Source organism: Scomber japonicus, chromosome 19 (genome assembly GCF_027409825.1).
Source record: "Scomber japonicus isolate fScoJap1 chromosome 19, fScoJap1.pri, whole genome shotgun sequence".
Taxonomy (NCBI): Eukaryota; Metazoa; Chordata; class Actinopteri; order Scombriformes; family Scombridae; genus Scomber; species Scomber japonicus.
Genome location: NC_070596.1, coordinates 9097396 through 9114307, shown reverse-complemented (window position 1 = coordinate 9114307; position 16912 = coordinate 9097396). Strand labels below are relative to the sequence as shown.

At 42.9% G+C, this 16912-nt stretch overlaps 1 protein-coding gene across 6 annotated transcripts in view; it reads left to right on the top strand.

Moving 5' to 3' along the window:
* Positions 1 to 1021: 1021 nt before the first annotated feature.
* Positions 1022 to 16912, top strand: part of rxraa (retinoid X receptor, alpha a) — a 105683-nt gene continuing 89792 nt past the window's right edge. For all 6 annotated transcript variants that reach the window (XM_053340690.1, XM_053340689.1, XM_053340688.1 and 3 more), the window contains exon 1: positions 1022 to 1883. In XM_053340690.1, coding sequence (XP_053196665.1) covers positions 1856 to 1883 — 28 coding nt within the window. In that variant the 5' untranslated portion in view covers positions 1022 to 1855. The remainder of the gene's footprint in view (positions 1884 to 16912) is intronic.

Genomic DNA, 16912 nt, shown 5'->3' with positions numbered 1-16912 from the left:
TCGTACACACATTCTCTGTCTCACACATGCACACAAACACACCTTGAATCAGTGCCCAGTCAGACTTAACTTTTCTCTTTTTTTCCCTCCACAACTGCCTTTGATCTTTGATGTGCCATGCATTACATTAATTATGTATCTCGCCTCAGTACAAACGTGGTGAACACCTTCAAGTGCTTTAATAGGAGCATGCTCATCACAGGGGCCTAGAGGATGACTGCAGGAGGTGTATGTATACTCTACATCACACCTATACTGTGATATTCTGCTTCCATCTGGGCCAAAGAAGCAGTGTTTTTCACTCTCCTGAAACATTTGCTGCCTGCATGTGTGTAGGATAGTCTGCTGAAGGATAGGAGGGGCTCAGAAGATGGATGTGGCTTGAATTAGGTGTAAACTGTCATGGTCAGAACATATAAAGTATGGTAACAAGAGAAATCATAGTGAAATAATCTAACATTGGTCTAATGCAGTGAGAGTTATGTAAATTGGAGTGTGCTGCTGCTTGCTGTAAAGCTAGCCTAGGGCGGCTTATGTGAATCTGCCTCAAACATTTATGCATCTGTAATAAATTTATAGATTTTTCATTTTTGTGCCATGTTGGCAGATCACAGTATGAATTTAGTAAACATTAGCAGATGTAGAGTGGGGAGTTTTGAGAAAAATATTCACTTTGTATCTGAGTAGGATTTGAGCTTGCGCAACTTCACTGTTTTGGATTTTGTTTTTTGTTGTTTTGCACAATAAACACAAAATCTCATTGTTAAGATTGGGTCATATGGTCACATTGGTTGAATGTCTGGATTTGTACAGCTTTGAGTCTCAACAAATCAAAGCAATTAGCCTTTGCTTTGTGATGAATGTGTTTACTAAATCTGAGAGTACAAAACATGCTGATAGTCATTTGAATAAACAGGAAACACGCATGTAAAACCTGATTTTTAGGTGTTTTTTTTAATTCAACCAGTGTTAATGAAGATGTTTCAATCAATTCATATTTCTTTAATTCATAAAAGTCTGATTTAACAAGCAGATTTAACGCCAGATTCATATTAGATACAACGTCATCAAATCCCCATCCCCTACAATGTAAGTGGGTGTTTATTTTATTATTATTATTATTATTTTTATCTTGTGGTAGCTCTTACAGTGAGATAGGCTAATTGCTTCAGCGGTGAGTAAATGCAGTTGAAACATCTATCTACTGAGCCAACAGCCCTGGTTCAACAGATGTGACCAGGTTAAAATAACAGGAGATAAGCAGTGGAAAGAATAAGTAGCTGCTGCTCAGCTGAAAGGGGCTCCACATGATTTAGAAATGATGATATCCATCCACCTAGAGGAAATCTGCACACTTGTGATATATAAAGCTATATTAAAAAAAAAAAAAAAAAAAAGCACCCCGTTGGCTATTCCAGATTTGTTCTATGTTGTGTCGTTGATTTGAAAGTTGATGATAAGGCTCCTATATAGTATGTGTGGTGTCGCTGCAGCCCGGTCTGCGTTGGTGGGAGTACCCCTGCACAGGTCCCTTTTGCAGTGCGGATCCAGTAGTTGGAGTTGTTGAACACACCGAGCGCGAGAGGGAGAGAGGAGAGAGTGAGAGCGCAGCAGCTGAGTGAAGCAAACAGAGGAAGAAACATTAGGTTATCTTCAGAGACTATCACACATCGACCTGTCACTTTTATCGCTTCGAGTCCGAGTCCCGTCTACTTGAAGAGGACCACAGCAGCAGCAGCAGCAGTAACAGCAGCAGCAGCAGCCCGGGTCTGGTGTGGTCTGCTCGGGCAGCCGCCTGTGAAAAACTCCCAAACGCGGTCGTCTCAGCTGGCATGAGCTAACCTACTACACAGACATGGAAACCAAACCATTCTTGTCATTGGGTAAGTTTGTTTGTTTAATGACAAAGCGTTGCTGTGTTATGAACGTGTGGGCTTTTGATAGGACTTTCAAGCAGATTGAAACGTGTCCTCGCGCTGCGTTGTGTATGTATGTGTGTGTGTGTGTGTGTGTGCCCCCTTTTCTCTCTTTTGACAGCGCGTGCAGCGAGTTGCCAAACGCATCAACATGTTTAGAGCTGTTGACGAGCAGGCTGGAGGGAACGTTATCTTCTTCAATTGTCTTCTTACTAAAGCGGACATGTGGTTTCGACTTAATATAAACGTAGGCATAGCGTGGCTTGGTTGCATATTATGTTATCGCTGCTGTCTGAGTTGATGACATCTCGCTTTGATACGGAGTGACATCTCGCTCAGGATTAAGCCGCGCGCATACTTCGCGTGCGCTGCAATTAAGCGTACCTTTACTCTCTTTAAGTTTGCGCCTTTGCTTTAAACGTCGACATATTTGATTTCATATCTGCTGCATATGGAGGAAAAAAAACCGAGCCGAGATGAAGCTTTGAACTTTAGCCTGATTTAATACATTTAAACATTATAGAGGGGGGGGGGGGGGGGGAACACAGTGAGGAATTTTAAGTAGAAAACGTACTTTTAAGCACGTTTTCTGTCTATTACGTATGCGCTGGTTAATGTTTTGTAGCCTACGTAAAGTGCGTGTATTTCCAAAATCATAAGGCAAGTCTTTGATTTAAAAAAATATGAAGATGTGCATGGAAATCTCTTTTTAAAATCTTTCTCTTGTTTTTCACGTGACTTAGGGTTGCGGCTTAATTTGCTTCCGTTTAACTTTGAATGCGTTGCTATAGTGGTTTTTTGAAAATGAACCCCCCCCAAGCAGCATCAAAGTTGGGGGTGGTGGGTGGAGGGGAGGGGAGGGGGGGGGTTAAACTTGGCGCACTGTGCTCAGACTTATCGAGGCAGTTAGTGTTTTTGGCAGTTTGTCTCTTGAATACTGTGTTGAAGTTACCAGCACATCAGTTCCAAACAGGTGACAGTGGTGGAGAACAGTCTTTTAGTCACATCTCAGTGTTCAATAGCAGTCTGTTGTGTGTGTGTGTGTGTGTGTGGATAAATAGTCAGTATTAACAAACATTGCTGGTTTTGGAGGGCACTTTGTGAATTTGGCACTTATGTATGTTGTAATAGAAGGAAAGAGAAGGAAAGAGGAAACTTGTTAGACTCCTCATTAATCTAGCAGGTAAAGATGTTAAAAGGAAAAAAGGGGGCTTTTATAGGTACAGCTGTCATTTCTAATTGCAAAAGGGTCATTTTTTTGAATTTCCAGTAAAAGAGAAATTAATTTGGCTTATGAATGATTCTGTTTTTAACCCTCTGGGCTAATCTTAGGCTAAGTCCAGTTTGTATTAATGGATCCTTTTAATTCCCACACGCAGTCACACACACACACACACACACATGCAGTCACACACACAAGCATAGCACACTGTAAATCATTAATGCTGAATGCTACTGTAAGTTTGTCAGAGTGAACAGAGAAGACCCTTGTCCCCTGCAGCAAGGATACAGTACAGACCCGTAGGCGAACCCTGGTATTGTGTCTGCTGCCCTTTCATGAGGGCGTCATGTTACACCTCGACACGTATCATCAGCTGCCTGTACGCAATGAAGGAGATTCACGGGGTGGGGGTGGGGGGGGGGGGGGGGGGACTTCTGAGACAACGGGGCGGCTTTTCTTGTGTTACAGGCCCACTCACTGACACTGTGGCCACAACGCCCTTTATGTGGCTTCCCAGAAATATGCTAAACCACCAGCGTTACACACACTGACAGCCTGTTATTACAGGTGCACCGTATTGTGTGTCCACATTGAAAGCGATATGAGTTTCGGCCTGCCTAAATGTACAGCGGGGTCGTCCATGCAGACACTTGACAGCGCACCCCACACAGCAGAAGCCCATGTGAAAGCCTCTGAGGTTGGCTTGAGCCTCAACGCTTCATTGTTTAAGTGAGGAGGAACACTTCTTTTTTTGCTCCAAGCCACCTTCCACACGCTGTATCAGCAGCTCTCTCATCGCCCATGGTCCTAATCTGTCAGCCCTTAAATCGCCATTTATATTTAAACTGGCTCCATCAAAGGTCCACTTGAGCACTGATTGTTAATTGGCCACTTCAAGGACAGCGCTATCTGCAAAGTCCTTGAACGTATTGATTAGTCGCTCACTCAGTGTAATTATCTGTCGTGCTGCATTAGAAATTCTGACGTTCAACTGTTTGAAATGACAGTAAGTACATTTTACAGCTATAGATCAGTTGTTGGCCCGTGATGACGACTGCCTTAAGCGCCCGTGGGCTCTGCGCTTGTACGCTGATGTGTGCCGCCTTATCTCACTATCACCCCCCACCACCACCACCACCACCACTACCACTGCTCCCCTCCTCCCCTCTCCACACCACACCATATTTGACATTAAGCCATGAAGACTGAAGGGATGAGATTAAAAGGAGAATGCGTCCTTTTGTCAGAGCGAGACGAGGCTGATCATGACAGTTTGTCAGTGGGATAAACAAAGTGTCTTTGAGAGGAGTTTCTGAACAGCGCTCAGGTGAAATAGACCTTTTCTCCCACATGAAAAGTAATCTATAAGCATTGATTGATGGACGATTTACTGTTTGATTGATGACTTTGTCGCTAATATGACAGCATCGAGATCAGAAAGTTGTGCATTTCTCTAGTTTTATTCCTAGGTTCCATGTCTAAAGACACGTGTGTAATATAATATATGTTCAGAAGATTATTTTCCCATGTTAGAATGCAACTTTTTAGAAATAACAGCCTGTTTTTGACAGTTATAAATAGCAATCTATTGAGCTATTTCACACTATTTCACACAAACCACAACCTAGGAAGATGCAGTCTAATTTCGATATTAGAATGATCAAAATATAAATGAAAAATAGTTTTAATAGGAATTTTCTACGCTGAATTTGTTCCAGTGTTGAGTTAAACTGAAGTTTTTGTTTACAGAGCTTCTATGGAACAAACTCTCTCTCTCTCTTTGGAGCGATCACAATTAACTTGTTGCTCCGACCTCAGCAAAGTTGAAAAGCCTCCAAAGGCTCGTTTTTTGCCACCTGCTAAAGGGATGCGTGTTGTTTTTTTCCCTCAGTCTGATGGAACTCAAACATCCCACTGTTAAACTATGTGTTGCTTTCTGTTTGGGGGAACATAAGGTAACCCCCTGCACACACACACACACACACACACACACACACAGACACAGACACCCCTCCCAAAATCAATGAAGTTCATGGTCTTTGATGAGAAAGTGAGATTCATGGTGTGTGTGTGTGTGTGTGTGTGTGCGTGCGTGTGTGTGTGTGTGGGATAGACTGAGGGCTACATTCCTTTTCTGGCAGTAACTCAGGAACAAAGGTAATACTGGGAGAGGGTGTGTGTCTGCCGGGAGGGGTGTGTGTGTGTGTGTGTGTATGTGTGTGTATGTGTGTGTGTGTGTGTGTGTGTGTGTGTGTGGTGGGAGAGGGCTGGGAGAATTACACTGTCAAAAGCATTTGGCCAAGTTTGTCTTTTACAGCCGTCCAGTTTTGTGTTCCTGATGTGATGCTTTTGCTCCCCTTTTGAGAAAAGGGGGCTGCAGCTGTCATTTTTATTGGAGGAGTTTTATAGCGAGACTTAATGGCTTAAAGTGACAGCTCTCTCTCTTTTTCTCTCTCTCTCTCTCTCTCTCTTTTCCACCTCTCTCTCTATCTCACCCATGAGGCCTTTAACTCAAGCAAATCAAAGAAAATTTGCTCGCCTTCTATGTGCCCACCCTCCGCTTTCCCACCCTTAACCACTGCCAACATCCAAACTAAACTGTACAAGGGAAAAAAAAAGAAAAAAAAGATTTATGCTCCAATTATGAACACAGTGAATTGCCATGAAGTATTTCTTTAATTTTTTTTTTATTCATAGAGTATCTGTTGATCAGTATAAAGCATTAATTACACTTCACGACTGAGAAGAAAGCTTTTTGGCTCCACATGAAACAGCGCACAGTTTAGCTTGTCATGCTCTCTCCTCTCTGCGGCCCACACTTGTTTATGTTCTAAACATAGTAGGAATCAGAAAGTGCTGCGAGGCATTCTGATGCAGAAATCAAGGAGTGACTACACACACACACACACACACACACACACACACACATACACAAAAAAAAGGGCTCGTTAATTATTGGCGTGCGGAGCTCCTCCCTCGCAGGAGGCCTTTATTGATAACGGCCGTGCTGAACTTTGCACTTCACACCTTGACCTTTGCCCCCCCCCCCATATGCTGTATCATTTCAGGAATTTGCCTTTGGCGCTCAATCTGTTGTTTAAATAAGTGTTTAAAGACAGTAGCTTGTAATTCTTTCTTTTTTTTCCCTTTCTTCCCCTAATGTCTTTCTCTCTTTTTATGCTTCTTTCCCTTTTTTTCTCTCCTCCATCCTCAGCCATTCTCTCCATGGCTAGTGTCTTTGTTGTTACTTTAGATAAAATAGCCTTTACAAGCTCAAGGTGACTGATCTCATTCTCTAAAAAAAATGGCCCAAAATGTTCAGTTTATGAAGATGCAACACAGAGCAAAGCAGTAAATCATCACATTTTAACGGTGCGGTCATTTCGGCACGATTTTACACTCAGCCTTTTGGATTTTGAGTTTGATAGTTGCAGCTCGCACTTTCACTTGCTCTAGCGTTTGGAATCATCTGAGCACCATTAGTCTTGGGGGTTTATTTCAGGTCCTCTAAACTGCCTTGAATGGCTTTTCTGTGGACTGGCAGTATTCAGCGTGCGTACAAACCGCTCTTTTGAAGTGGAAACCTAGTCTCTCTTCAGGGATTTGACCAGATCACACTCATAATTCGCAGCGAGTGGAAGGTCGGTTTGCCCTCCTCCAGCCGAGCAGCTCTCTGTTTTTCACTTTTTTTTCCTGAACGCGTGAGAAAGATGAGCGGAGGAAGAAAAGCGTATAAGTAAGAAAAGAAACGGGAAGAAGATGGAAGATAAAGAGTGTTATGGTGGTGTGTGGTGGGATGAAAAAGTTGCCAAGAATCCCCCAAAAAATCAGGTTAACTCCCTCTGTCTGCTCCTCTGCTGTCCACACGCTGGCATGATGTCAGTGATAAAAACAACTTCTCTTGCGATGGCGGTACTGTATGAAAATATCTCGACCATTCGGCGGTGTTTTGTAATTAAGCTATGAGCTTTGATGGGTGTTTGCTGGAGGAGGGTGACGAATCGAATGCATCGTAGATATATTACACGCCTCCCTGTCATTATATTTCCTTATGCCCACTTTTTTTTTTTTTCTTACCACACTAATTATAACAATGAGAACCGCTGAGTTAAAACATGTTGATCTAATTCCATTGAACTAACGGGCTCAGTGGAATATGATTTTCTACATTAAAATGACAATTCACAGAAGTAGGGCTAAATTGCACTGCTTTACATGTCGTAATAATACTGTATGTATCTGTTACACTGGTTGTGATGTCATCGGCGTGTAACATGATCAAAAGCTGGAATGATGCGTTTGATGTTCCCCCGTGCTCCTCGGAGAAAGGAAAAATAATTATATCATGGACTCCAGCAGCGAGGTTGTTTTTGTAAAACTGTATATTCAGGTGTACACACAGCACGCTCCCTGTCTCTCCACCCCCCTCACGCATACACATGATGTCCATGTGTGTATGTACACAAACACAGCGAGGTAATTAAGGCAGTGTCTCTCTCTTGCTGCTCCGTCACCATTTTTTTTTTCGTGAGGTCGCAGGGAGCGAGAGGAGATGTCCCAACGTGCCCCGCACCTCCTTCCCTCCCCGCCGCTGTCGCTGCTATTGCTGCTGCTGCTGCTGCTTCTACTTCTACGTTTGTCTGTCACCTTGCCAGATGCTGAGGTTGGGAGGGTGGGGTTAGGTGGGAGGTGGGGCTTCCGTGCACCGCTGGGCACAGGGCCACGGAAATCCCACAGCATGCAAAACACCTCGGTTATGTCCTGTGTGCGCACATGTGACTGTGTACAAGGGGGGAGGGGATGGGAGGGGAGGGAAAAGGAGGGGAGGGGGTGTTTGGGTGTGTATGTTTACTGTACAGTGCATTTACACCTGCGCACCAACAGACATGCACCTTCACTGTAGTGGTAAGATCATTACAGTGCTGTGTGTGTAGGTGTGTGTACAGGCACACGTAATAAAACAAAAGTGTTTCTGCTAACAGTTTCTTCCGTTAGCTTCCCAGGCTAATGTAAGGCAAGGTGCTTATACGGATATTACGGAGGGAATTACACAGGTCTCAAGTTATAGACTGTTATTAATGGATGTAGTAGTCATGCAAATGCAGCTCTGCTCTGTCATATTCAAATATCATTCCTTCAAAATCTGCAGCTATTTTCTCTCCTGCTTCAGAAATGTCTAAGCTGCACTAAAAGTTCTTTTCGCTTACTTTGAGCAGCTCTTCCATTAGTAGCACGTAGCCTTTATTAGCATTTCATCTGACATTTAAGAGAAAGTTCTCCTGGAGAGGTTTGTTAATGTCGCACAGCTACATGCTAATGCAACGCCGACTTGTTAATAGCAAGAAAGTAGCATGCAAATTATGACTGCTATTTCTCCATGGTAATTCATGAGTGTTTGTCTTAACCTGACCGATATGCAAATGCTGTATTACATGTTATAGTGGCTGCTTAATTTGTGGTTAAAGGCAGTTGGGTGGAAACAGTGAAAGATGCCATTTATAGCAGCCAGGAATTGATCACATTACTGCTAATGACACTCATCCACCTGCTAGCTGTGTCTGCACTGATTGTTAGAACATGTTTCAACACACCAGGTTTCCTAATCAGGCCTTGTTCTGTTGTTCCCTGAAGATGTGATTTTAACAGTAATGTAGTAGAATACATTTATATGAAAAATATATTCTCTGCTACTCTACAGTATGAGCCATTTTCTGCTGATCTTAAAGGATTTCATCAGTTCTACTTATTATTTTGGAGGCTCTCTCTCTTTCACTTTTCAGTTCCTCAGGTTGTGGCCCTGCTGGGATTGATGTTGTTGAAGCTGTCACTCAACCAGAGTAAAGTTTTTAGTTTTTATTTTTTTCCCCTCCAGATCCTATAGGTGCTATTATAAAGTTTTCTTCAACTTTCAAATTCTTTCTCACAACACAAAGACAGGACTCAGGTTCAACTTTGGCAAAATGGCCCTTTAAACCGGCCTGTGAGACGATGAGGCTGCGACTGCAATTATGATAAACAGGAGATCCATTACAGGAGCGACCAAACCGTCCGGATTTAACGATGAGATGGGAGATACCGAGGGACGTTAGCAGACGCGAAAGGGATTTGACACAGGTTATCTGGGAAATGGATACAAAGCATACATTTCTACTATACGCGCTTAACAAGTCATAACTTTCACATTATTTTCACAAATTACCGTGCACGAGGGAGAATAGATGGGGGGGGAGAAAAAAAAGAAAAAGAAGATATTTTGTGAGATAACAGGGTTCCTTTGTGGGTTTTTCCTCTGCCTGCAGTACAGAAAGACTGATTAACTGTTTGTTGACGCCTGCAGGTCTAGCATGTTCATACATCCGCCCAGACTGCGGCCCACACACACATACACGCACACATACACACCTGTATGCATGCACGCACTCACACACACACACATACAAAGACATGCGCACATGTGCAGGCCGTCTGAACAGAACTCTGGAGGGCTTTGTCACCTACGGTTAGACACCTTGCTGCGGCCGTCTGGTTTTAGGAATGTTCTCAACAGCAGGAAGGTGGAAGGGTGCTAAGAATAGAAGGGGGAGGGGGTGGTGGTGGTGGTGGTGGGGGGGTGTCTATCTGGAAAAACAACACCAGCAGCATGGATCCTCTTGCTCTTAATATTGACAGATTGAAGAGGCCCTACTGAGCTTGACTGTAAATGAAATGTTTTTTATGAAAAAAAGTTCAATTTTGACTCTTGCACTTTTGTAACTGACTCTTTTGGTTGAAGGCGCTTACATGCCCCCTCCCCGCCACCTTGCCTCCCCCCTTGCTCTGCCCGCAACATTCAATCTATTTGAATTCAACATTTTTTACTAGCCCGTAAGGGAAATTTGCTTTGCAGACAGGGGTTTGCAGTAAAATCACACCGTAGAGCCATGTAATACGAAACAGTAAGGCCACATAATGTAAAAGAGCAATGACACACCTAATAAAGAGCTTCAATATAAACCCATCCTGACTATGGTGAGGCTAGAATGCAGGGCCTACTTATCTCTCTCTCTCTCTCTCTCTCTCTCTCTCTCTCTCTCTTTTTCTTTTTCTAAAACTGTGCACCACTACTTAAGTCACTGAAAGTAGAATGAATGAATGCACAAAGCACATTAAGTGGAGGCTGAGTTGAATGGTCTTTTTATATTGACTGTAGAGTTTATTAACCTGCTTATTAGACTTAGAAAATCCACGCATTGTGCCACCAAGGAAAATGTTCTCAGTTACCCAAAGAAAGAGTAAATAGATCACTGTTCCATGATGGTGTGTCATTTTTTCCTCGACTCAACATAATGAACGTAGAATTCAGTGCTCAAATAGCCTAACCTGTGCCTTCCATGTGAATGTGTTGTTTTCACTATTCAGGAGAAGAAAGTTGAGCAACCAGGTTTACTAGACAGACGCAGACAGGCAGGCGCGCAGGCGCTCGCCGTGTCTTTGTCGTCAGCTTTCTGCATACCAAAGTGCTGACAGTTGCCTGCACAAACGGCTCTGACAAGTTCAAGTGTCACATTTAGGATGCTTTCTACTGTTTCAGTGCAGAATGGGAAACAGGAGAAGGCAGCGGATTAAACGCTACAGATCTGAGCGTTGAGTTGTTGGCGGCGCGGGATTGTTATTGGCAGGACTGTGTGCAGCTGTGTAGGTTTATGCTTTTGTGTGTGTGTGTGTGTGTGTGTGTGTGTGTTTGTGTAGGCTAAAATTTACTGTCATTATTGATTAATCTGTTAAGTACCAGTGAGAATTTCAGTGAGCCTCAGGTGACATCTTCAAAGTGCTTTCTTGATGTAATAATCACTTTACAATGACATGAAGCAGAGAAAGAATTTTAAGCCAGACTATGTTTGGCATTTACTTGATAACTGACTCAAGTGATGAGTCATATGTCAAAAATGTACGCTGATGATCAACTGATAGATTAATCGACCAATCATTTCTGCACCAGTATGTAACAGTTCCAGAAAATGGTTATGCATGTGTGTTCTTGGGCATGCAAGTGTGTAAGTGTGTACAAGCTTGCACATTTACAGTATGCATATCTTTGCCATGTGCACGATTAAGCTGAGGTGAGCACTTGTATGCCCCGAGCTGCTGCTGCTGCTGCTGCTGCTGCTTCTGTTGCTGTTGCTGCTGCTGGTGAGGGAGTCCCAGGCAAACTGATTCATGAACGGGTGTATCTGGAGCAGCGCAGAGCAGCTGAGAATCAGTGTGCCGTCTGAGAGAAAGAGAGAGAGAGAGAAAAGGAAGGTCAGGGGTTGTGGCTGGGTCACGCTCTGTGGGAGAGGAGCAGCCTCAGCAGACATGACAAGCGTTTGTTCGGAGGTGAGGAGAAAGAAGAAGTGATGGAAAGGGGGGAAAAAAAATACAAAACAAAACCGGATCGGCGCCGAGTTCTGCAGAAGGAAGCAGGAAGCACGTTGTTTTTATTTAGGTCTTGCCTCACTTGGTGCGCTGCTCCCCCCCCCCCCCCCCGCTCATCGCATCAGTGCAGCTATTGTTAGTAACAGAGTTAATTGTTAATTGATCCAAAGAGCGATAAAACAAGGCACCTAATCTCTCGTTCTCTCTCTCTCTCTCACACACACACACACACACACACACACACACACATGTGCTGCTGAGAATGAGAGTGGATGTTTATTACAGGATCCTAGTGGATGCTAAGGTGCCCTGGGGGCTATTAAAGCCCTCACTTAAAAGGCACTATCAGGGAACAGTGATGTGGGCTGCCTGAAGGAGGAGGGGGGTGGGGGTGGGGGGGGCGGTGGTAGAGGAGTTGTAGAAAGAGAAAGAGAAGAAAGGGGGAAGAAAGAGAAGTCCTTGGAACAGTGAGTAGAAGGAGGGAATAAACAGTGAGCACATCTGGATTGCCTCAGTAGAATATTTGTGCAACATCTGGAAAAATTCCCTGGAATTTAAGGGTCCCCTCCTTTCATTTCAGTAATTTTTTTCTCCTTCTTTTCACTTCTTCTTCGTTTTCTTCTTCTTCTACTTCTTCTTCTTCTTCTTCGCCCTGTTTTTCTGCATCTTCAAAGTCTCTTACCCCCGGCGCGGCAGGCACGTAAATACTCCCGTAGTAATGCATGTTGAGCCGTTGCAGACTTTATAGCGGGCCAAATTGGGCCCATGTGACCAACTCCCCTTTGTGCAGGGCCGGGCTAATTAAGTGGCACAGAAGTGAGAGGGCACCCGGCTGCGGATCCAGATCTAGGCCAGACCTGGGCCAAACACAACCCCTCATAAAATACAGAGGGGGAGAGAAAAAAAAAAGGGAAAAAAAAGAGAAACCGAATCCTCCACCTTCCACAGACAGTTAACTTTTAATCATAGCATGAAAAATAAGCTCTTTGTTTTCAGCAGCACTAAAAAAAAAAGAAAAAAGAAGCATGTTAACAGACTTTTCTGGTATATCATGAAAGAAGCGCTATGTATTATGATTAAAACACAAACAGGCTGCCTTTGTGTTCTCAAAAAAAAAAAAAAAAAAAAACAGATTTAGCTTTTTCATGTGTTTGTTGTCATTGAAAAGGACGTACAAGGAGTGTGTTCATGAGTCTTCCTTTGAGGCGCAAAATCCCAAGAGGAAGGGGAAGACAAAAAAAAAGAAACCTCAGTATCAAATCAACACCATCAGTGAGTTTCTCTCAGTCCACAGTGTTGCGTTCAAGTACGACGGCCTTACGTTACATTTAATTAGAGATGCACGGTGAGACTTTTGTCCGAGATCACAAGAGTGCTCTCTCTCTCTCTCTCTCTCTCTCTCTCTCTCTCTCTCTCTCTCTCTCTCTCTCTCTCTCTCTCTCTCTCTCTCTCTCTCTCTCTCTCTCTCTCCCTCTCTCATTCATTACTGATTAAGATTCAAACGGGCTCCGAGCGCCTTCTGTCTTTACCTGGCCGAGGCTCCTTGTGGGGTTCTGCGAGGCCGCTGACAGACAGGTAGCTTACTCAGAGCGGAGGGGGGAGTGGATCACAGAGGTACATGCTAATGCGGCGACTGCGCTGATCAAAAGAGATGCATCGCAGTCGTCCCCCCCCCTCCCTCCCCTCCCCTCCCCTCCTCTGATGGGCTTACTGATGCCTGAGATGTGTCCCCCCTCCTGAGAGCTACAGTACGCACAGGCAGGAGCAGGGCAGTGATCAGAGGGAGAAAGCGAAGGGAGCGAAAGGAAAGAGAGAGAGGAGGATGGAGGGGTGAGAGGGATGGAAAGAGGATGGGAAGAAAGGCATGTTTGAATAGAGAAGGATAGATGGCAGTGAAGAGAAACAGGCAGAGATGAAGAGAGGAATGGAAAGGAAGAATCAGAAACCACATTTTAAATTGATTTTTTAAATTGTTTTCCAAGCAGAAATCATTGAGGGAAGGAATCCAGTGCAGTCAGTTTAAATACACATCTGGTTTCTTTTCTTACCCGGATACCTGAGCATAGAGTCAAACATGCCATTTCATTTGGTCAATTAGCTCTCTCTCTCTTTCTATGACACAGAGCTGATTTTTTTTTTCTCCCCCCTCTCCGTGTTACTCTGCAGTTGGCCTACATCTTTCTGCCTGGCTGAGCTGACAAGTTGCACTCCTTTCTAGGAATGCTGATGTTGATGATATAGTTGTACCATATGTGTGTGTCTGTGTGTGTTTGAGGTGCAGAGCGGTGTTAGCTGATCTGTTGATCTGTATCAGGGTGTGCGCTGGTGTAGATGTGTGTGGAGTTTAATTGAGGCTGCATGTGCTGGCATGGAACACAGGCTCATTATTATATCCAGGAATTGGTCTGTGTTATTTATTTATTTTTTTAATGGGTGAAAATATGATTGAGACATTTGTGAATAATGCAGGAAATCCAAGTGAAGTTTGGATTACACTGTAGAAATACTTTACCTTTTATTTAACAGATTCTCAGTTCATTTATTTATTTACTTTTTATTGTTTTCTATTCATCTATGGTGTGAAGCCTTTTTTCTGATGGGTTAGGGTTAGGGTTAGGCAATAAGATATTGTTTATTGTCAACTATATAAAATCCTTATGAAAACCACTTTAAACCAAAAATTCATGAAGATATGCGCAGTATTGTCCACATAAACGTACAGTGATGGACATATATGGGCACAGATACTTATACATGCATGCAGGATTCTTAATATAAGTATTCTTAGAAAGAGGTATTTTAGTGTGTGTCTTGCTTGCCTCCGGTATGTATGAGTATCATTAAGATTTTAATATTACTGCTACTTTTACCGATGCTGCTTATCAGTCTGGTTCTTTTATGGCACTTAACTCTTATTAATTCTTTTTGTTATATTTTAAGAGAGAAAATTAAACAAATTAGGAAAATATTTCACATTGCTTTTTTTTTTCAAATGAACTGTATACTGCAAATTTAAACATTCTTGAGTAGCAACCACAACAGCTTTCTTTTCCAACAAATCACCATTGCCGACTACATTGTGATAATTGAAACTGAAGATAAATAAAATAAAACTGAAACTGTGCAGACTGAATTTATGAATACACCCATATTTAAAGCTAAGCACGCCCTGACATGCAAAAAGACTCGTTGCATGAACGTTGTTAGCATCCACCCTAGTGAAGTGTAACAAGACTTTGGAGGGCTTAGTTCTCTTCCATTGTCACTGAGAACAGTGTGTGTCTGTGAGCTGGCCCCCGCCCCTATGACAGGCTCAGAAGAGAGAGATCTCTCCTCTGCATTGGGAATAACGAAAATGCATCACAGACGAATGTCTTAATCTTACAGCAAATTAGAAACAGAGTTTGTTAGCTAAAAAGTGCAAGGAGTATAATGTAGCTTAAATAAATTGGAAATAATTTCTCCAATACTGAGAACAGAACTGATAATGTCTGAGCTTATAAATACTGCAGTTTTTAATAATTTAATACCGAGACTCTTTTAATGCCAGGTGTCTATTCCCATCTCTAGCCTTCAGGTTATTGTGTATGCAGGTATCTGTGTGCAATCCTGCAGAATGACCTGGCTCTTGCTCGACCAATTGCCCATCCCTTGATCCAAATCATCCATATTAAACTCTGCTGTTTCAGAGCCCTACTTTTTGAGAGGGGCCACCAGCGCTCAGCTCTAAACTGATCTGACGGTCTGTCTCTCTTGGTCAGTAATTGTTATTTGAGAGAAGAGTTTTTACCCTCCAAGGCAGATTTAGTATTTTTGGAGCTTGCCCTATGCTTCGCTGGCTTATCGTGTCTCGCAGCATCTGCAGGTAAGAAGTGCAGTGATGTCATTGGTGACATTTCATTGGAAGGAGCATGCTGTATGCCCTCAAAAAGGTGCCTCAGCTCTTGACCCAGACCTCACTACATTATCAAAACACATCTGATTTTATTGCTGTGGATTTTTTTATTTTTTTATTTTAATGCACCTAAGAGCCAGTGCTCTCACCCCTTATCCAAACAGTAAAACTTCAAATAAATCTTAAGGTTAACCAAAGAATTTCATGTTTTACCTTTTAAGTGCCTCTAATAAATACCAAGTGAAATGATTGTTTATATTTGAGGTAAGAAAATGGTCATAAATTGTAACTTCTGAGACTGTACACACAGTAAGGTTCAGACCTGTGGAAACAAAATGTTAGTTCAGTGAGAAAAAAAAACAAGGTGCCACTATATTACATATATTACATTACCTAGTTATAGAAATTAGAATCTATATCACTCACTTCCCTGGCGATTGTGGCTTCATACATTTCAGAGTGCATTTTTTTCTTCTGAAATTTGCAGTTAGCAATTAAAATGTAACCATTTTATTATGTTGGCAAATATATTATACATTCAATACAGTTAAATGTTTAATTTTTTTGTAGCATTGGAAGGACTGTATCTTATTAAAGATAAATAAAATCCGTCAGACATTCATTAGACTTTGACATACTTACTACATGTAATGCATTGTAAAGTTCCCTTCAGTCCATTCATGTGGGCCCATATTGTAGCACATTTATCATAAGGTCATCTGTACATCAATTACTTAGTGTTGTCATTTCTAGATTTGATCTTCAATGCATCACTGCTTGGTTTATCTGCGCTCTGAAACACAGCAATCTAAATGCACTTTGCTGGGCCCCGTAACCCCGACAGCCCGGGGGTCAAACTGATTGGAAGTGAAGAGCCACGTGTTGGTTGGTCTGGGTCGTCAGTGGCATTACATCACATTGATTGGCTCAGATCCGGCGGGGAATCTCCAGTTGGAGTTCAGTTATTGAAATTAGGACTAGCTAGTGACAGATTTCAGTCCAGTGCCCAGCTCTCTCTGTCTCACACATACACACACGCATGCACACACACACATACATACATACACACACACACACACACACACACACACACTTCCTGTGTCTATCTCTGGGTCTCAGCTGACCACAGATGTGAATGATTGGTATTCCACAGCCTGGCCTCCAGGGGATTGACTGAGTTTATGACCAGTTTAGCCTGTAGTCCTCTGTTGATTGGCAGCTATAGTTTACTCTTTCATTGGAGCAGGGTGGAGTTGAAATGATGGGGTGGAGGGGTAACAGTGTCATAACATGTCACCCTGCATTATACACAATATGCATCTCAGTCATTCATTTTATATTCCACTCCAAGAGGCTTTGAGTCACGAGTGCATCAGTCAGCATCACCATTGTACCGCTGTTTTTTTACCACTGAGGGCATTACTGCCATGGAGCAGCCTTATAGGCCCGATGTCTGCCCGTCATTGCCTGACCGAGCGCCTCACT